The sequence below is a fragment of the Scyliorhinus torazame genome, chromosome 10 (genome assembly GCF_047496885.1).
Source record: "Scyliorhinus torazame isolate Kashiwa2021f chromosome 10, sScyTor2.1, whole genome shotgun sequence".
Taxonomy (NCBI): domain Eukaryota; kingdom Metazoa; phylum Chordata; class Chondrichthyes; order Carcharhiniformes; family Scyliorhinidae; genus Scyliorhinus; species Scyliorhinus torazame.
This window is the reverse complement of record NC_092716.1, coordinates 162,263,564-162,285,764: the sequence shown is the minus strand read 5'-3', so window position 1 is coordinate 162,285,764 and position 22,201 is coordinate 162,263,564. Positions and strand designations below refer to the sequence as shown.

The window sequence follows — 22,201 nt, the reverse complement described above, 5'->3', positions numbered from 1 at the left end:
TAAAACCAAAGCCCAGCACAAGTCAGTACTTTTCAGAGGTGTGGGGTGGGGAAGTGACTTAATCATCAAACAGTTATGCACTTGATAATTGAATTTTATTCCTCTGATTTTGTTGTGCTTTGCTTAATAAGAGGTGTTTCAGAGTTATTGTTTTTCCCTCAGACTATCCAGCCATCTGGGTACAAACGGGGGAGCAGTCAAAACTGGTCGTCTCGCTCGGCTGTGGGGGATTTTGCCTTTAAAGGCACAACTGCAGCAAATCAATACAGCAAATCAAGAGAGGAGAGTAACACTTCCTACAGGCCTGCTTTCATTCACCACACTGCCTCTAGACCAAGGTCTTATCATCAGTCTACAAGTTACAGATATGTCAACCAAGCACAGCTGGATCCGCCGCTAGACATTGATAACCTGTCCCTAAGCTCAATGCAATTGCCTGGGAAACATGCACAGATCTTGAGGAAAAAGTCTTGGTCTGGAGGACAAATGAATGGACAAGCCATGTACCAAAGAGCAGATGATGGCGAGATGAGTTTGACTTCGGATCAGGTTGATAATGGCTATTTGTCTTCTGGGGGTAATGACTATAGCAGCACCTACACTACGAGCTACATGATGAGTCAACCTTCAAGCAAGCGATTGAGTAACATGAACATTGGTGGCTCTGTGAAAAGCCTGCCACGGTCAGTAAGTGGCTCAATGGGCATGACTAGTTATGCAGTGGAAGGGATGGAAGAGATGCCTGTCCGGCGACCAATCAGACCCCCAGCCCAGCGCACACTGCAGAGAGTCCAGCAAACCAGTAAAGCAGCTCGAGAAAGAATGTCTGCAGGTTCCCACTCCGGATCTAACATGGTGCAAATGCAACGCACTGCATCCCTTCGCAGCTTGGGCAAAGTAGATGCTGGTGTCCAAGAAGTGGGAAACCTGCAAGCGCAAGATTTTCAAACTATGCCGCTTGACATGTTTGCAATGGCACAGTAAGTCTGAAATTGATCTTGAGTGGGGGTATACAGGTACAGTGTCACAAAACCAGCAAGCATGGGACCATGTCCCTGGCGGATTTCGGATCTTGCCAGCTTTCAATGAAAAAAAAAAAATCAGAATCGTAATTCAATTAATTGGAGACACATGAAATCCAGTGAATAAGTTTGGAGGAAAAATGTAAAACTGTGAAGAAATAATGTTTGCAAAAATGTTAAATGATGCTGACTCTTGGGCTGTGCTGGATTCAAAATGCAGTCATGCGAGTGAAGTCAGGTTGGGTGAGGTATGGGGCTCCTCAGGCCACTCTAAGCATGGGAAGCAACCAGTGCGAAAAGCTGATAAGCGGGGGGCAGCACACTATCACACAATTGCATCACCTAGGTGAAATGTTCCAGTAAATTATTTTACTTACTTAATAACAATTGAAGTTGATGCATAGCAGCTTGTAAAAAATGGCCAGTTTTCAGATAGCTGGTTTTGAGACACTGCAACTGTATTACTAAGGTGGTCGATTTACTGTTGGTGGTGAAAGACATGAATGGGGCATTTATAAATCTTTCCTTCCTATTGGCTTGCATTTGAAATAAATACAAAATGCTGGCAATACTCAGCACGTCAATAGTTTAATGTTTTGAGCCCATGATATTTCATATGACCCAATTTCTGGTTGGATCAGTAGGTATATCATTTGCAAGTTCGGGACTGTGGAATGGGGAATCTATTACTGTGAATTCTCCCAGATATTCTAAAGCTACTTTTCATTTATTATGGAGCATTTGCGTACATTTTGGTGAAATTTAGTTCTTTAAAGAGAAGTCAGTCTTTAAAAAGAACTTCCTTGATTAACATTTAATGCTGCCCCCACTGAAATGTACCATTAGCACCTGTAAAAACTATCATTCTGTGATTTTATTTATTACTGATTGTTTCAGTTCTCGTTTTGAAAGCAACAAAGTATATTTCCCATTTTTAATGTAGCTCAGAATAAGGTAATGGGCGGGATTCTCCGTTCCACCAGCAGTGTACCCATGCTTGCGGGTATCCCATTGGCAGCTGGTGAGAACAGACAATCCCAATGCCGGCAAGGGTGTGCCACCAAAGAACAAGCAGTTGGAGGACCGAATCCCATCTCTTGTTTTTTTTAAAATAATCCTTCGTAGATCCTTTTCAAGAAGCTGGGTATTAAACTGTTTTGCTTTCTAAATTATTTGCCATCTCTCAAGAACTGGAACAAATCCATGGTTCTTTACAACCAAAGTATCCAAGTTGTTGCAAAGGGCCTGGCTCAACAACCGACCAGAGGGTGAAGAGAAAGGGAGGGAGGCATGGAATGTGACATCATGCTATATCATTCAATCTATTCTGTATTCTTGAATTCATTTGCCAGTTAAAGAGTGATGCCTTCTTTTCCACTTTCAAAATCTGCCATGTTGTGATGCTATCCATTTGCTAACCCATTCTGTGTTACAGTAATGCCATTTCTAGCACGTTGGCATGCAATGTCACAGTGGTAGAGAAGCCATTTTGCTCTCTCGAACTGAATGTTAGTGAGATAACTTACTTAATTGCACTGATGTACAGGAACCTGTCCAGTCCTAGCTTCAGATGATGGTCTATGATCAGTTAAATGATCTCCTGTTTAGGGAGATCTTGGAGATGTGCAATCAGCCACGGTGCCTCTAGTCTATGAAAGGACAGTGTCTGCTCCTGTTCCTTGATAGCAAGCACGCTTTTATGTGACTACACAGAGAGGAATTAATCTAGCTCCAGGTGCGACGCTCGCTGAGAGCCCATTTTGGGACTATGGACAATCGATGCATCTTGCAGAATCTTCCTGCCCATTAACTTTTTTAATGAGCCAAAATCCTATCAAGACCAAAGATGCCCAATAGCACACTCTGCATTCTTTGAGCACCGCTTCACCAAATCTAGCCTATGGGGTGGGATTCTCCATTTCAGAGACTAAGTGCTGGCCAGGGTGAGCAGGCAGCACCGTGCACCTGGCACTAACCCCTATCCCACACACCCGTATCCCCTAACTAGAGGTAGACCGGACCCCACCCGCCAGCAGTGTGTGCACTCCCCACTCTGCACCAAATGCCAGCACCCATACCAGCCACCATGGCCAGGTGCCCTGGCCACAAATACCACCAGCTAACCATCCCCTGTGCTGCATGTGTCTGTCTGACTAACACTGTGCGCTTACCCCACCCCCCAGCCGACACACCAAACGGGAGAGGCGGCCGACAACCGCCGGGAGAGGGAAAAGACTGGAGTGGGACCACTACACCTGTGGCCCCCTCACTGTAGCCGGTACTGGTCCTGGCTGGTGGGCCCAGAGAGAGGGTTGTCGCCGAGGCTGAGGTTGGCATCGGGCGAGCAAGTGAGACCCCACTGAATAGTGATTCCCCATGGCACGTGTGTCGCCACCACTCAACATGCAATCTAATCATGTGACCTCCAACCCCACGCCGATAGCAGCGAGGAAGAGGACACGGACAGTGATGAGAGCCTACAGAGAGCAGCCCAAGAGACCCCGGAGTACCAGTCCAGGGACTATACTGACAGCTGACCCCAACACCCTCCACCAACCCAGAGACACTCCCCTCCGCTGGGCACCTTCTATCTGGTGCGCACCACACACATCTAGCAGTACACACATCTAGCAGGTGGAGGTAGGAACCCCCAAGAGAGCGGATAGTCAGAGGGCAACCTGGCCCCAGGGACTAGCTGCTGTCCAAATGGGTTTTGGGCTTTTGGAGGGAGGAGGGGGTGATGGGGCAGATGCCAGTGACTCCCTCAGGGGAGGTAGCAGAACACCACAGCGCCACAAACTCTTTTTTTTCTTTTCCTCCCCCCAGTCCCTGGCGCATCTGATGGGCAGCGGCCCCATCGATAGTAGAAATACAGTCACAGAGCCAGAGACTGCATGAAGGGTTGTCAGCAACTATCCAGCGCCTGCAGGTCCAATTGGAGTCCAACTGCCTGCAGGGGCATGAGGTGGTGCCGACCATGCATGCTACCCAGGTCAACGTCGTGGTGGAGGCCTTGGTGGCGACCATGGGTCAGGATGTCCCAAGGCCTGGGGAACTCTGTGCGGGCGGTGGCCGAGGCACAAGACACGTCTATTCTATGATAGGCAGCCATGTAACTGAGCCACCTGGACATGGTCGCGACACTCCAGAACGTGGCCCAGTCGCAACTGGCCATGGCTGAGGGCATCATCGGCATTGTACAGGCGCTGGCCGAGCTGAGCCAGTCACAGAGGGAGGTGACACAGTCACTGGGTGATGAGGCACAGTCCCTGAGATCGGTGGTCCATTCCTTGTGCTCCATGGACATGAGCATTGAGACCCTGGTCGAGTTAGGAGCGTGCTTGAGGAACTGGCAGCGCCAGGTGGCTGGATACCCTCGGGGGTTAGCTCTGCTCGCGCTCTTGTCCCAAGGAGTAGCTTGGGCGTCATCGGGCACCCTGAGGGAGGAGGAGGAGATGGGGCCTATGCCGGTGACTGCCGCAGGGGACGTGCCGGAACACCATAGCGCCTCGGAAGGGCCTCGACTGACAGGCGCTGTGGTACACACAAGGCCTCATGCAGCACCCCCTTCCCATCACCCTCCCCCAGCCTGTTGGGCAGCTAGCTTTCCATCCCCACTGACTGCCTCCTGTTCCTCACGGGCAGGCTCTGCTGCTGCTGGGTCCTCCTCAAGCAGCTCTAGCTCGAACAGCTTCAGTGCATCCCGCAGAGCTGCGGTGGCCAGGATGAAGGCCACCATTCCTGGTTGGAAAATGCAGGGGGGGGGGTGAAGTGGTGGATGGGGGGGGGGGGGGGGGGGTGAAGTGGCGGATGCACACATACAGCGGTGTCACTCTGCGCAGCCACGATGGGTGGTCAGTGGGGTGTGCTACAGGATGGCTGCCTTGCAGGCGGCAGCAATGGAGATCCCGGTCCCGTGGGGTGGTCATCCCCCCCCCCCCCCCCCCCCCCCCCCCCCCCCGCCCCCCCATCCCCTTCCCCCGAGGTAACATTGTCCACCAACCCCGGTCGTAGCTCTGCATGTCCTACCGTTCTCACTCTCGCTCGCTCTCTCTCTCTCTCAACAGCCAGGGCGCATATTTCCGATTTGAATTGGGAAACTTACAGTTGGTAATTGCCCCTGCTGGAGGCGGAGCATTGTGGAAGCCCCGGAGAATACCGGGTCCGTTCCGCTAATGATTTGCCAACAGCGTTTACTGTGCGTGCATTGACGCCACTGTCGAGGCACCGGAACATGGCATCCTTTTTGTTTTTGGCCTCCCGACCAATTCTCCGTGTTTCCCGATCATTCTGCCGTCGGTTGATGGAGAATCCCACCATGGTTCCTCGATTAAGAATGATATGTTTTTGCAGATACATTAATGATCCTGAACTCTTGATAATGCTCTCTCTAGGAATGAAGAGTTGGACCTGCCGACAGCCGTCAATCTCCTGAGCAGCTTGGATGTTAATAATCAAGTGGTTGGAGCTGGATACATTCAACATAAATGCTACCATGATGCGGATGCTAAAAAGCATGTAAGAGAATTGGGAAAATGGAAGGGTGGGTGGGAGAGGCAGAATAGATAGAAATCATTCCAGAATTTTCCTTAACTTAATTTCACTAATTATCCTGATATACTATGCATTTGTATTAAATTCCAAGTTCTGCTGGATATTCTCTTGCATGTAACAGTGTACTACTAGAAGCAGTCAGGGGCTTTGTGTTTGGAGGTTTGCCTACACGATTCAAATCATTATCTATTCCAATGAGAAACAATGCGGGATTCGCCGGTTTCACGGCTGATAGTGACAGCTGTATATACACACTTCACTCCCCACACACACTATCCCAGCCAACAAGATGGCAGCCAGATGAGCGGCCCCAAGATTCACTGGCATTGAGCTGGAGACCCTCCTGGACGTGGTGGAGGAGAGGAGGATGACCCTGAACCCTGGCCCGGGAAGGAGGCACCAGCTGCCGCTGCTCGCCTGGATGCAGGTGGCAAAGGCTGTCAGCGCCACCAGCAACATCGTCCGGACCGACCAGCAGTGCAGGGAGAAACTGCAGGACCTCCTCGGGGCAGCCAGGATGTGTAGGCAGCACTGTGCCCTGGGCACCAATCCCCATCCCACACACTCTTAATCCGACCCCTTCCCCAGCCCAGAGGGCAGCCTCACCCTACCCCACATGTCTGCACCCATGCCGGCCACTATGGCTGGGTGCCTTGGCCACAGGCCACCAGCCACCCACCTCCTGGGCTGCATGAGTTGGACTACCTAACACTGTTGTTTTCTGTTCCCCACCCCGCCCCAGGAGAAGGCTGTGCACAACCACGGGGAGCAGGAGAAGAGAGGAGGGGTACCCCAGGATCTGTGGTCCCTCACCGTGGCCGAACAGAGGGTCCTGGAGGGTTGGTGGCCCAGAGAATGGGAGGTCGCTGAGGTGGAGCTCAGGCCAGGAAATGAAACCCCGCTTAGTTGCGGTTCCCATGATACGTGTGTCAACACTCACCCCCACACCACCCTCAACCCCGGTCCGGGGTCTAATCACGCATCTTGTCTTGTGTCTACTGGGGATGGTGCGGGTCCATCAGGCGTCCCCTGCCACTAGCCTGTGCCACAGCTGGAACTCTCCCGTAAGCTGGGCCCAACGCTGAAAACAGCTCAGGCCCCAGTCCTCTGTCTGAGACGCGGGAGACCCCGAGCTCGGGTCAGATGATGACAGTGATTGTCCATCACAGCTGTGTCCAACACCCTCCACCATCCCAGAGACAACCGCCTTGGTTGGACATGTTTGTGAAGAGGCTTCTAGGACGCTATCACAGTGGACTCACCACATAGCTGATCCGGTACAGCAGGTGGAGGGAGGAAAGCCCCGAGGAGGCGGATGGTCGGAGGGCAGACCAACCCGAGGAGCTAGCTGCCACCCAGACAGGTCTCTAGCTTCTGGAACAAACCGTGCCATCAATCACGGAAAAGCAGTCGCAGAGCCAGGGACTACATGAGGGGTTGTTGATGAGCATGCAGCACCTGCAGGTGCAGTTGGAGGAGTGAGACCAACCGTGTGCAATAGCAGGAGGTGGTGCCGGCAATGCATGCCACCCAGGCCAACACCACACATGTGTCCATGGTGAAGGCATCGGGAGGCGGTGGGTGGGGCATTCTGTGCAGGCGCTGGCCGAGGCACAGGACAGGGTTGCCACCTCACAGATGTCCCAGAGCCACCTGGAAATTACAGCTGTGCTCTTGAGTGTGGGCCAGTCACAGCGGGCCATGGCTTGGAACTGGCCGACATGGCACAGACACAGAGTGAGTGGCCCGGTCCCAGAGGCAGGTGGTCCACTCTCTGTGCTCCACAGCCACCAGCACACAGACCCTGGTTGAGACCAGAGTGGGCCTCCAGGTCTGGCAATGCCGTGGAGTAGACCGGGGACTATTGGGTACCCTGAGTGAAGAGGAGGTGATGGGTCCATGCCAGTGATTCCTGCGAGGGAGGTGCCAGAACACTTAGCACCTCAGACTCTGTCTCTTTTCCCCACCCACCCTCCTCCTGTCCCTGATGCATCTGATGGGCAGCGGCCAGAACTGGGCAGTACCATGCCATCTGGGATATCTGATTAGCTGGGCCATCCAGGCCCGGTCGCCCCAGATGACGCCCGACAATGGGGACCCAGGTCGCAGTGCAGAAATCACAACAGGCTGCCTCCACTCCTGCTGTGCCATCTGGGAACCACCAAGACGTAGCGTTGGGGCCTGTAAGGTGAAGAAGTTGGACACTAGTTAAGTTGGCACGGGTATAGGGAACAGTTTAGTTATGAGGGCTAGGGCACAAATCTGTAAATATTCGTTCACATTGAACACGTTGCCACCTGTGGGTGGCCCGTGCTCCCTCTCCCTGACCTTCCCCATCATCGCCACACCAGGGTTCGATGGGACCGTGTGATGGAACGGCTAGCTAGCATGCATGGATTACACAGGTGGATGGTGAAAAGTGCTACCGTGGGCAGGAGTCCGACGTTGTCAAACGATGGGGAGCACCAGAGCTCATGGAAGAGCGGGTTGTCATCATCCTCCATTCCATGAACCAGACCCGCTGTTACTGCCAACCCAGGGACCCACCTCGTAATGTGACCGGTATGTATCACAGAGGGAGTTGCAGGTGGGGGGTGGCGGTGGGAGGGGATGTGGGACTGGGTTGTGGTGTCCATGCCCCTGGCCATTCTCCCCCTTCCACCCCCACCCCCTAGTCGGTGAGCCTGGAGGCGATCAGAGCATTCTGTACGCGTTGACCCTGGCGCTCACGCCATGCGGCCTCCCCTGCCTGCCTGGGCCCATGTCCTACCCATCCTTGCCCTGCCCCACATTCTCCTTGTCGGATGAGCCTTGCATTCCTCCTCCAGCACATTGTTCCTCTGCTGCGTGATGTTGTGGAGGATGCAGAGGGCCTCTACGGTGCGGGCCACCACCTCTGCATCATACTGGAGGGCCACGCCTGAGTGGTCCAGGCACTTGAACCACACCTTCAGGAGGCCGCCACACCGCTCAGTCACACTCCTGGACACTGCATGGGCTTCGACGTAATGGTGTAACGGGTCTCAACGTTGGTCTGTGGCCTCCGGATAGGTGGCATCAGCCACGACCGCAGTGAATAACCCCTGTCACCCAGGAGCCAACCCCTCAGCTGGAGGGGCATCTTGAACATGTCGGGAATCGTTGAGTGTGCCAGAATGAAGCACTCGTGCACACTGCCCGGGTATCGGGCACAGACATAGAACATAGAACAGTACAGCACAGTACAGGCCCTTCAACCCACGATGTTGTGCCGACCATTTATCCTAATCTTAAGATCAGCCTAACCTACACCCCTTCAATTTACTGCTGTCCATGTGCCTGTCTAAGAGTCGTTTAAATGTCCCTAATGACTCTGACTCCAGCACCTCTATTGGCAGTGCATTCCACGCACCCACCACTCTGTGTAAAGAACCTACCTCTGACATCTCCCCTATACCTTCCTCCAATCACCTTTAAAATGATGTCCCCTTGTGACAGCCATTTCCACCCTGGGGAAAAGTCTCCGGCTGTCCACTCTATCCAAGCCTCTCATCACCTTGTACACCTCTATCAAGTCACCTCTCTGCCTTCTTCGCTCCAGTGAGAAAAGCCCTAGCTCCCTCAACCAATCTTCATAACCGGGGCAGCACGGTAGCATTGTGGATAGCACAATTGCTTCACAGCTCCAGGGTCCCAGGTTCGATTCCGGCTTGGGTCACTGTCTGTGTCGAGTCTGCACATCCTCCCCGTGTGTGCGTGGGTTTTCTCCGGGTGCTCCGGTTTCCTCCCACAGTCCAAAGATGTGCAGGTTAGGTGGATTGGCCATGCTAAATTGCCCTTAGTGTCCAAAATTGCCCTTGGTGTTGGGTGGGGTTACTGGGTTGTGGGGAGGTGTTGACCTTGGGTGGGGCGCTCTTTCCAAGAGCCAGTGCAGACTCGATGGGCCGAATGGCCTCCTTCTGCACTGTAAATTCTATGATAAGACATGCCCTCCAGTCCAGGCAGCATCCTGGTAAATCTCCTGTACCCTCTCCAAAGCATCCACATCCTTCCTATAATGAGGCGACCAGAACTGGACAAAATATTCCAAATGTGGTCTAACTAGAGTTTTATAAAGCCGCAGCAAAACCTTGCGGCTCTTAAACTCAATCCCGCTGTTAATGAAAGCCAACACACAATACGCCTTCTTAACAACCCTATCAACCTGGGTGGCAACTTTGAGGGATCTATGTATATGGACCCCAAGATCCTTCTGTTCCTCCACACTTCCAAGAATCCTGCCTTTAACCCTGTATTCATCATTCAAATTTGACGTTTGTGATGCGCAGTTGATGGTCACATATCAGCTGCACGTTGATCGAGTGGAATCCCTTTCGGTTTGTGTAGAGTGGCCTGTTATCTGCAGGTGCTTGCAGGAGGACATGCATCTCGTCGATCACCCTCTAGACCCAGGGCATCTGGGGATGCGGTGAACCCCTCTGCCTGGGCATCCTGGTGGGCCCAGTCCACGTTGAAATTGATGTATTGAGCCGCCTGGGCATCCACGGCTCACATGACGGCACAGATGTACCTGTGCACCGAGTTCTGTGAGATCCCTGACAGGCCCCACTCGGCACCTGAAAGGACTCCATTGCATAAAGGTTCAGGGTGACCGTTACCTTGACGGCCACCAGGAGTAGGTGTTCTCCCCCATACTCCTGCGATGCCAGATGTGCCATCATCTGGCAGATACGTTGCACTGTCTCTTTGCTCAGCCAGAGTCTTTGGCATGCCCGGTCCTGCAGGTCCTTGAATGATAGGCGATGCCGGTACACACGAGGCCTCATGCGGCATCTCCTCCTCCTCCGGCGGCTTGCTCTCCATCCTGGGCAGCTGCCACCTGTCCCTTTTGCAGCACACTCCACTGCTGCAGCTTCTTCCTTCTCCCCGAGCAGCCCCCACTCGTACAACTGCAGGGCACCCCACAGGGTTGCAGCGTCTAGCAGGAAGGCCACAATCGCTGATTGTTTCCAATATCCATTGTCTGCAGGGGTTGAAAGACTGATTTGTTATCATGGTGCATACCTGTGCACTACCAATGGCCACATGGTGTTCCCAGTTGGCACTGCAGGCTCTGCCCCCGCATGTCTCCACCCTGCCCTTTGGCCCCGTCGGTGGCCAGCACCATGGGGGCCTTGGCCCTGGCGTCCATTCCTGATGCCAGAGGTACTATCGGCTGGCACTGCCCTTGCCTGGCCCCATGACTACTATGGGTGTTGACTGGATGGGCTGCCGGTGGGTGGCAGCCAGGTGGGAGGGGTGACTGGAGAGTAGGCTACAGGGGTAGGGGCCCCCATATGGCCAGTGTCACTGCAGCAAGATGGCCGTGGTAATGACGGTCCGTGTCCGGGCACTGCCCCAGTCCCGTTGGGGCTCACCCCTGCCACTCGGCTTGTCCCTCCTCGTCAACGCCCCCCCACCCCCCCACTCTAGCCAGTGTCCTGGCCGGAAGCCCACAGTCACGCCTCTGTGTCCTACCTCCTTCTCCTCCCTCTCCCTCTCTCTTTCTCTTTCTCTCTCTCTCTCTCTCCTTCATCAGTCATCATGCCGGTTTCACGATTTTTGAAAGCACAAGTGAACCGCGCCATCGGGAACTCCGCCCATCGGAGGAGAGAATCGCGGGGGTCCTGGAGAATACCGGTCAGGCCCGCTAATATGCAGACGGCATTCACTGGATTGCATTGACGCTGCAATGGGATGTGATGGAGAATTGTGATTTGGTGTCAAATCGGTGCCCGCTGCAATTTTGGTGTCTACCTATTCTCCGCCTAATCGCGTTTGGCGATTCTGGCATCCGCAAACAGAGGATCCCGCCCCCTAACATTTAAACTCTCATCCTTGTTTTCAAATCTCTCCAGTGGTCTCACTCATTCGTACTTCTGCAGGTCCTATAATCCTCCAAAATATCCGTGCTGCTCCAGTTCTGGCCTCTGGAACGTTGCTGATTTTAATTGCTTCATGATAAGCCGTGCCATCAGCTGCCTAGGCCTTAAGCTCCTGGCATTCCCTGTTTTAACCCCTCCACCTCTCTTCCCTCCTTAAAGACACTCCCTCAGCCTCTTTGAACAAGTTTTTGGGATCTCCTTGAATGCCTTCCATGTGACTCCGTGTCTGAATTTATTTTCTGATAATGCTCCTGGGGATAATTTGCATTATTCAAAGCACAATTGTTATTGGGTGTAGCAGTCGTATCCTCTCATGATTTGAACTGGGTTTTTTTGACTTCCTTCCACACAATATCCTTCCAAGGGTGTGGAGCGATGTCCAGAAGCAAATGTTGCGCTGCTTTCTCCCCTACCCGGCGGGGCAGAGGGTTCCGGCGTAATGGAGTGGCGGGAACCACTCCGGTGTCGGGCCGCCCCAAAGGTGCGGAAGTCTCCGCACCTTTAGGGGCCAAGCCCTCACCTTGAGGGGCAAGGCCAGCGCCGGAGTGGTTTCCGCTCCGCTGGCTGGCGGGAAAGGCCTTTGGCGCCACGCCAGCCGGCGCCGAAAGGTCTTCGGCGGGCGACACATGCGCGGGAGCGTCAGCGGCTGCTGACGTCATCCCCGCGCATGCGCAGGGGAGGGGGGTCTCTTCTACCTCCGCCATAGTGAAGACCATGGCGAAGGTGGAAGAAAAAGAGTGCCCCCACAGCACAGGCCCGCCCGTGGATCGATGGGCTCCGATTGTGGGCCAGGCCACTGTAGGGCACCCCACAGGGCCAGATCGCCCCGTGCCCCCTCCAGGACCCCGGAGCCTGCCCGCGCCGCCTTGTCCCGCCGTTCAAAAGGTGGTTTAATCCATGCTGGCGGGAGAGGGTTGACAGCGGCGGGACTTCGTCCCATCGCGGGCCGGAGAATCTCCAGGGGTGGGCCCGCCGACCGGCGCAGCGCGTATCCCGCCCCGCCGAATCTCTGGTGGCGGAGAATTCGGGACACAGCGGGGGCGGGATTCACGCCAGCCCCCGGCGATTCTCCAACCCGGTGGGGTGTCGGGGAATCGCGCCCCAGCTAGCACCTGTGGAGAGAGAAACAGTCGATGTAAGTTGATGACCTGTCACCAAACCGGAAAGATGGTCTCCCTGTGTTTTGCCTACATACTGGCTGGAATTCTGCTGTTGAAGTTTTAGTCCAATTCACTGAGCAAAGCTCCCCATTTGTAAAATGGGGCTGAGTTCCAACAGGCTGAGAGCATTAGGTACTTCAGTACTGTACCACAAAACTCGGCACTTTTCCATTTGATTTAATCTGATATAATTGAAACTGGGCAGTGGTGATGTAGAGTACATAATTCTTGTGTATTAATAGCCCTGAATTTTACAAAGTTAGAGGGTTCTGATTACTGCGCTCAGTATTGCAGTTACCAAATTTGTAAATTTCCCTCCCAATAGGCCTATAGCTTGAAGGCCATCAGTAAGCTTGTGAACCTCTTCAACCACGATTCTGTGGAAGTGCAGCGGAGTGCCACAGCAGCGATGCGTAACCTGATCTACAACAACACCTTAAATAAACAGGAGCTGGTACAGCAGAATGGGGTCCCCAAGATGATGCAGGCAATCAAAAGCATTGATGAAGAACTGAAGGGAAACATCACTGGTACGTTCAATCCTTTGTAAGATTGTTAGCTTCTCGCAGACTAAATAAGTGGTAATCTGTCAAGGGCATTGCAACAATGGCCAAAGTACAAATACCGTTTGCAACTAAACCTGTTGAGGATCTGTACGAGCCTGACTGGAATAACACCAGAGGTTTGTAATTACTAATGCCAGCCCAAGGATTGAAAAGGGTTAAAAACCTGCGGATTTCATATGTGTTGTGTTTCATGTGTGATCAATGTCCCTGGGTGGGTGTCAGAAACATTTATTTCATTCGCACAAATTAAAAGTAATTACATTTGCATGTTATCTCTTGGTCCTTCTGTGCCAATTTTCATGCGCATTGACTAGCTTAATTTATTGCTGTGTATGGAGTTGCATTCCATATTTTATGTGGTTTCAAGAAAAAAAAGGAATGTTGAAACTGGAACGATAACCCTCTTGGTTTTATTGTTTTGAACCGTAGCTTGTAAAGATTGGTTGTGCATTTTTGTTATTCCACACTGCCGTCGCTTTAGTGTGCAAAGTACACCCTTTCCACCACTCTCGTCTCTAATGTGTAACCATGCGGCCAGCAAGCCCGTCTGCAAATATGCCCAACCACCTTCCATCCTCTTATAGTCTGTAACTGCATCTTCACCAATCTTTTTCTCTCCAGATTAGAGCAATGCTGCATCAATGCTCCTCACCTAGCATTAACTACATCCCCTATTGTCTATTTCCCTAATTGGTAATTATACCCCCACGAGTCTCCCCCATCCGTCTCCTCTGCCTGACCTATAACTTCATATTTCCTATTCCCTCTTTAGCCTGTAACCTTCCATCCTTCTTCCCTCCACTTGAGTCTATAACTACATCCTGCCAATCCCTCTCCACTCTAACCTATAATGATCCCTCCATTCTAGCCATGGACGACAACCACCAATTAGTGACTTATCCATTCTAACTACACCACTGCCAAATACTCTTTTCTCTAGTTTGTAACTATAGCCCACAGTCTCCCCTTCCTTCGAGCCTATTACATCCCTGCAACCTCTCCTCGCCAATATATACCATTATCTCTTCTTCAAAACAGCTTGTAGCAACACTTCACTACTCTCTCTCTCTCTCTCTCTCTCTCTCTTTATGTAATGTGACCTGAATCACCTTAATTGTTAATTGTAGTGATCGTAACAGCAGTATTGAGTATCATACTGTTAGAAGAGAATCTTTTGCCAGCAATAGATCACATTTCTCCAGAATGACACTCCTCTCTGTGTGCAATTGTTTAGTAGGAATTGCACCTCGGGCTGGAGTTGTACTGGGCAGGGTTGGAGCTTTTACTGGTGGGACTGCCTTCTGGAAGGGTCTCCCACCTCGGTGCTTTCGTGTTCTTGGTCGTCTCGTGAGTTATACTGCTACTTCTGCATAGAGGCACATCAATGCAAACATCGCACCCTCGTAAACCATCCCGTCATTCTGCTGGGGTTTCGTTTGTGAAGATTGAGGAGGCAGGTTCAAAGAAAACTGATGAGAGCAGCCAGGATCCTGCTGCAAAAACATTGCAGTCACAACAGAGCAATGCTTTCTCAAGGTCATGCACTATGTTAGGTAACAGATTGAGAGGGTGGGTGGGGTGTATTTAGCTTCAGGCCAATTGATGCAGTCATACATTGGACATGTTTGGTTTCTAAAATTCCTGAATGAGTACTTCACTGCAACTTGGTAAAAGTGGAAAGAATCCAGGATTAATTCACTTTGAAAAGAGATATATTAAAAGTCTCAGAAATAATTTAAGGAATCTTCAGTTTGAGTAATGATGTTGAGAGGTTCAATCCCTGGAACAGTCACTCTTTATTCACCCCAGAGTTGTTAGACGTACCTTGTTTGTGAAATTGTCTCAATGTACTCTAATTTAAAATATACTTGGTCAGAACAGCTAATTTGAGTCTGGTTTCAACTCTGCAGAAGTTGGTGTGCTGTAGTTAGCCATTGTGTCTCCAATGTGCATAGGAGCAGTTTTTGGAGACACTGATAGCAAAAGAGAGTCTGTGTCAATTGGCAGGGCACACTGCAAACTCGCAGATGCTGAGCCACTGGGGTCAGATAAAAAGAGGACAATTCTGGAGCAGTAACAGAAAATGTGCGGTCCTATCATGGTTTCCAGAGGCATTGGCGTTCCCTTGGGAAAAAGTGTGGGGAATCCATCTCAAACGTTGAGCACCATGTCATCTTTGGCCTTTGTGCTGATACGCACCCCCATGGACACCTCAGAGGAGGCAAACAACTGAGTGCATGTTTGTACTGACCCAGTGACCTGCAGATAATTGAGGAGAGTCTCGTCATGGTTGTTCAGCACCTCACTGAAGTGCAGCAAAGTGTCTTTCCAGTTTTTGGCTGGTAAGGAACGGTCAGTGAGCCGTGACTGGGAAAGTGGAGAAGAGGGCACATGAAGGTGGAACCTGCTTCAAGGACCACCCACTCCTCATTCCAGTCCCCTCATGCTGGCCCCCCTGTCCTCGGTGACTGAGTCTGCCCCCCTGTGTTGATGTGAACGGGGCATTGTTTGGCAAGGGACCACCTGGGCTTAAAAAAAATCCCAGAAGATGTTCGCCATGGACATCTCCACTGTTAGAGCAGGGGAATGCACAGCTTGTCTCTAGCTGTGCTGAAGTCAGAGGTAGTGTCAAATAGAAAGAAATTAAAGACTTTTTAGTTGAGCCAAGGAATTCGCTTAGGTGATTTATAAGATTGTCACCGTATCAATGTGTTGGAAAATGTAAGTGAATTAGTTCACTGGTCATTGTTGTCTTCCCTCTTCTATAAGGACATGAGAAAAGTGGCATTACCAGAGTGGAAGATGAGTAAAGGCTATAAATAGGATTACAGACAGGTTCCCATTTTTTCTTTTGGGGGGGGGGGGGGTGGGGGGGCAGAGTTTCTGTTTAATCCCTCCCACTGTTTAAACTCCAACCTCCCTTCACCCATGCCAGTTAAAATTCTGACCTTTGTGCCCTAAAACATCAAATATGCCACCTTGCCCAGTAGACAATATTAGTCATATGTAATGTCTAGACCAGAGAGGACGCTGATAATATAGAACTGCCTGAAGCAGTTGAGAGAAGCCAGTTGAGGGATGAGATTCCGAAGTATGAATTCAACCAGGAATCTATTTGTCAGATTGAAAAGTCTTTTCTGTCACCTTGTGTTCTTCGGTACTTCCAACTGTTTGTGCCAGTTGTGTTGTGGTGGGGAGAGGGGGTGGAAACTTGAATTGTTCTGGGCAGCGTCCCAGTAAAATTGCTCAGCGAGGGCAAATCAGTAGACTTTGTACACACAGCAGTGGCAGCTTCATTCAGTTCCTTAATCACTGGGTGGGGTGTGCATTGAACAGGAGTAAGGGAAGCTTCTTTCAATCTCTTTTACTATTAGAGCCAGGTGAGTCAACACAATCATCTTCGGCTATGCCTGAAAGAAAGAAGTGCCTGATTGTGCCTAATGTTCTGCCCTCCATTGTGAGACCCGCACAGACTTCGTCTTGACCTCACTGTGCAAACTAATGTTCATGCCCTAATTTTTTTTATCACTTTGAAAACTAAATGTGTTGAGCAGTACAGGACTGCTTATTCACCATGAAGGCTCAGAAATTTCAAGAACCCAATCTAATCTTAAGATTGAATTTTTTTTAAATTGCTAAAGTTTCTCTGTTCTGGTTTATGTCCCTGCTAATTGAGATTGTTACTGCTTTGTAATCACTTTTCTCTTTTCAAGGAAGTGATCTCTGAAACAGTTGGATCTTTTCACTGTCCATTCTTTCCCTAACCACCCAGGGCGCCCCTGCCACCTCGCTAGTTTCAAATAGCAGGCCCACTGCTGATAGATGTTAACTGTACACAGACCAGGGATCAAAGTTGGGTCATCTTCAGTCTGTTGGATATGGTGATATCCCTATGATATTGCCGACTGAGACATGACAGAAACCTATATGTAGATGGTTGCTTTAAATATCAATGAGGTAGAGGGGCGGGTGTATTTATAAGTCTAACATTACAAAGCCAACAAAAATGGCATGGCATTGGGGTTAAGTCTTAGATTGCCTTCCCCTCTTTTGTGTTAATCAATCGATTTTCAGTCAAACACTTTCAGGGCAAGATTTTCACATCAGAGATGGGAATTGGGAGGCTTGACTAATTCACAATTCTGTCTCTGTCATCAGGCTGTGGGGAAATGGGACTTTCCCAGTAGAAGGCCCCACTTTGTGCCCGAAAGTGGCTCTTCTGTCTCAATCATCTAACCCAAGGCGGGAACCAATGTGGGATAGGCCTACTGAAGATCCCATCTTGGCTGCCTTTTTTTGAGTTTCTATAATCTCCAAGATGCTTGCCCAAATTTTGACTCTTCTATGGAATTGTCCCTCTGTCTCTATACCCTTCCCTTAGCCTCATTGGCCACCTCCAATGTCACCTTAAAGCCCTTGAAAATCCTCTAGCTTGCGTTTCAAAACATTTCCTCTCATCGCCATCTTAAATGGGGAAAACCATTATTTTTAAATCATGTCCCCAGTTCTATTCTTTTCCACATGTGGTAACATATCTTTCAGTGGTAACAAGCTTCACAGTGCCAGGGATCCGGGTTTGATTCCCTGCTTGGGTCACCGTCTGTGCGGAGTTTGCACATTCTCCCTGTGTCTGCGTGGGCTTCCTCCGGGTGCTCCGGTTTTCTCCCACAAGTCCCGAAAAACGTGCTTGTTAGTTGAATTGGATATTTTGAATTCCCCCTCCGTGTGCCTGAACAGGCACTGGAGTGTGGCGACGAGGGGATTTTCACAGTAACTTCATTGCAGTGTTAATGTAAGCCTACTTGTGACACGAATAAAGATTAAAGTCCTCTCAGGATTTTGTATGCCTCAATAAGATCACCTCTCAATCGTTTAAACTCCAATGGATACAGGCCCACTCTGTCTTTCCTTGTAAGATAACTCTGATCTTGGGTACCCCAGGATGGGGTGTTTTCTCCATGCTAGGGATTGTTGGTAATGAACCCTATGTCATTTTAGGGTGCACATGTATTGTTGTGCCCCTTCAACAGTAGCTCCAATGTGATAATGCAAACAAGGTGCTGCTCATGTATTCTAAGGAAGTACCTGCTCGCAAAGGGGTTAGCTTTGCCTTGAACTTTCGAGTAATGTAAATTTCAAGTTGCCTCAGGGATGGCAGTCGTGAAGGGCGACATGGTGACGCAGTGATTAGCACTGCTGTCTCACGCCGCCGAGGAGGTTCAATCCTGGCCCTGAGTCACTGTCCGTGTGGAGTTGGCACATTCTCTCTGTCTCTGCGTGGGTCTCACCCCCACAACACAAAGATGTAGGTGAATTGGGAATAAAAGTATTGGATATGCCAAATTTATTTTTAAAAAATGGATGGCTGTAGTTTTGAGTTTCTGAAGTGCCATGGCTTGCTTCACATAGACCAGTGAAACAGCTTTTTCCCAAGATGTGCTCCCTATATGCAACAGCATTTTAAAAAAAATGCTTGCAGAGATATGGACCAGTTGAAAAGTCGGATTAAGCTGGATAGTTCTTTTTCAGCTGGCACAGACCGAACAGGCCAAATGAACTACTATGCTGTAAATGTTTTGCATTTTCAATGTGCAGATGTAGGTTAATGCAAAACAACCTTGTACACACCACAGTATGAGAGGCTGTTGAAATGTGGTGCAAAGAGCTTCAATTTTACATTAATTTTAGCGAAGGCCGGCCATCTAAAGCCTCATAGTTTTTCTGCCAAATTGTGCTTTTTCTGTATGCTCTAATAACTGGAATATGGGTGCCAACATTAATCATGCACAATTAGGCAACAGATATCCATGTTCTATCTATGTCCAGTTTGTGTCTCTTGTTGCACTTGCAAATTGTTGGTCAGACTAGTTATAATGATCCGTTTGAGGATAGATGGTATGTGAGGGATCAGCTAAAAATCTGTCTGGATCATTTAATGGATTGAGCAATAAACTGAATTATTGTGTCCATGTTTGGGTGTCCCTGGAAAGGCAATATGTAATGATACGCTCGAGGCCTTCTGCAACTGGTGGGCATTGAGAGAGTACAGAGTGCATTATCGACCCCAGAAATTACTTTTAATTTATTAAGTTTCCTTTAAAGTTTTGGGTTGCTTTTTTAGTTATCCCATTTTGGACAACTAGTTAAACCAAATCAAGGAACAAAATGAAACAGCAGCACTTTAAATGGATACTACACCAAACAAAAATAAATCGCAAAGGAAACTTAAACGGTGATTAAAGGGGTTGATTTTTTTTTTTTTGTCAAGATGGAGTGGTAGTGTCTTGTTCAAATGATGCTCTTAATTGGTTTCACAATTGGTACGGCAAAAAGAGACATGATGGCACAGTGGTAGCACTGCTGCCTCATGGCACGATGGATCTGGGATTACTTCTTAGGTGACTGTGGAGTTTGCACATTCTCCCCGTGCCTGCGGAGGTTTCCTCCCATAGTCCAAAGATGTACAGGTTCGGTGCTGAACTGCCCCTTAGTGTTCAGGGATGTGCAGGTTATGGGGTTGTGGGATAGGGTGGGGGAGTGGGCCAAGGCAGGGGGCTCTTTCGGAGGGTCGGTACGGACTCAATGAGTCGAATTCGGCACTGGACTCTATGATTTTTGGTATACCTAGGAACAGGAGCCTGGGTTGCTAAGTATGTGGAGTATTGGACTTTAATCTGAGGCTCCACGATTCATGTTCAGGTGTTGCTTATAAAATTTGAATTCTCGCTTCTCATGACATTCAAGCAATTACAGGAAACATGAGCAATTTACATCTCTACAAGATACTTTAAATAAAGAGTCATAACTGAATTGCCCAATAGAAAACCGAAGTTCTACTTGTGTACCACAGGAGAAAGATTTGTGTGTTATCTAAACAAGAGAACCATCCCATAAAATCAAATGGTTGCTGCACAACCGATTTTGATTTAATTGTCTTTAGATGATACAACCACATTTAGTACATATTATACCATATTCTTACATTAGAAACGCTATATCACCCATCTCAGTTCATCTGTCTCAAAAGAGTCTGCAGCAGGTTTTCGGGCTATAAGCTCAATGTAGGGAAGAGTGAGCTCTTTGTATTACAGGCAGGGGACCAAGAAAGAGAGATAGGGGACCTACCGCTGAGGAGGGCGGAGGGGAGCTTTCGGTATCTGGGGATCCAGATAGCCAGGAGTTGGGGGGCCCTACATAAACTGAATCTGACGAGGTTGGTGGAGCAAATGGAGGAGGATTTCAAAAGATGGGACATGTTACCGCTCTCGCTGGCGGGTAGAGTGCAGTCGGTCAAAATGGTGGTCCTTCCGAAGTTTCTGTTTGTGTTTCAGTGCCTTCCCATCGTGATCACCAAGGCCGAGGGTAAGGAGCGGGTTCCTGGAACGCAGTAGGGACCGAGGAGGGTTGGCGCTGCCAAACCTAGGGAGCTACTACTGGGCAGCAAATGTGGCGATGATCCGCAAGTGGGTTATGGAGGGAGAGGGGGCGGCATGGAAGAGGATGGAGATGGCGTCCTGTAAAGGAACGAGCCTGGGGGCGTTGGTGACGGCACCGCTGCCGCTCTCGCCGTCAAAGTATACCACGAGCCCGGTGGTGGCGGCAACGTTAAGGATCTGGGGCCAGTGGAGACGGCACAGGAGTGCAATGGGAGCATCGGTGTGGTCCCCGGTCAGGGGTAACCACCGGTTTGTCCCGGGGAAGATGGACGGGGGGTTCCAGAACTGGCATCGGGCAGGGATTAGAAGAATGGGGGACCTGTTCGAGGGGCTGTTTAGCACAGGGCTAAATCGCTGGCTTTGAAAGCAGACCAAGGCAGGCCAGCAGCACGGTTCAATTCCCGTAACAGCCTCCCCGAACAGGCGCCGGAATGTGGTGACTAAGGGCATTTCACAGTAGCTTCATTTGAAGTCTACTTGTGACAATAAGTGATTTTCATTTCATTTCATTTCATTGACGGGACGTTTGCGAGCCTAGGGGCACTGGAGGAGGAGTTTGAGTTACCCCCGGGAAATGCCTTTAGATATATACAGGTGAGGGCTTTTGTGAGGCGACAGGTGAGGGAATTGCCGTTGCTCCCGGCACAAGAAATTCAAGACGGTGATCTCGGGTGTATGGGTTGGGGAGGGCAAGGTGTCGGCAATACACCAGGAGATGAAAGAAGAGGGGGAAGCGCTGGTAGAAGAGTTGAAGGGTAAATGGGAGGAGGAGCTGGGGAGGAGATCGAGGAAAGTCTGTGGGCTGATGCCCTAGGTAGGGTTAACTCCTCCTCCTCGTGTGCCAGGCTCAGCCTGAAATAATTTAAGGTGGTTCACAGAGCTCACTTGACGGGGGCGAGGTTGAGCAGGTTCTTTGGGGTAGAGGACAGATGTGGAAGGTGCTCAGGGAGCCCGGCGAACCATGTCCATATGTTTTGGTCATGCCCGACACTGGAGGGGTTCTGGAGAGGAGTGGTGGGAGCAATATCTCAGGTGGTGAAAGTCTGGGTCAAGCCAAGCTGGGGGCTAGCAATATTTGGAGTAGTGGACAAACCGGAGGTGCAGGAGGCGAAAGAGGCCGGCATTCTGGCCTTTGCGTCCCTAGTAGCCCGGCGAAGGATCTTGCTAATGTGGAAAGAGGCGAAGCCCCCCAGCGTGGAGGCCTGGATAAACGATATGGCTGGGTTCATAAAGCTGGAGAGGATTAAGTTTGCCTCGAGAGGGTCTGCGCAGGGGTTCTACAGGCGGTGGCAACCGTTCCTAGACTATCTCGCGGAGCGTTAGAGGAAGGTCGGTCAGCAGCAGCAATGCTCTGTGCGATTTCTCGTTATTTTGTTACGGGGGGTGGGTTATTGTTTGTAAGGGAGAAAAATTGTGTTAAAAAACTTTAATAAATATATTTTTTTTAAAAGAGTCTGCAGCACATACCAATGTTACCTAATTAAGTCCATGGGTTTGCATCCTTTACCCTTACCAAGGTTTGCTTTCCCCTTGCATTGCTGCCTCATAGCGCCAGAAATC

The 22,201-nt window shown here is 50.3% G+C and overlaps 1 protein-coding gene across 1 annotated transcript in view; it reads left to right on the top strand.

The window, feature by feature from the left end:
- The window catches only part of LOC140431003 (plakophilin-3-like), a 61,921-nt gene that overhangs the window by 14,405 nt on the left and 25,315 nt on the right, over nucleotides 1-22,201 (top strand). Inside the window, exons 3-5 of the mRNA XM_072518893.1 lie at nucleotides 163-980; nucleotides 5,417-5,540; nucleotides 12,965-13,169. Of these exons, the coding sequence (XP_072374994.1) occupies nucleotides 163-980; nucleotides 5,417-5,540; nucleotides 12,965-13,169 (1,147 nt within the window). The remainder of the gene's footprint in view (nucleotides 1-162; nucleotides 981-5,416; nucleotides 5,541-12,964; nucleotides 13,170-22,201) is intronic.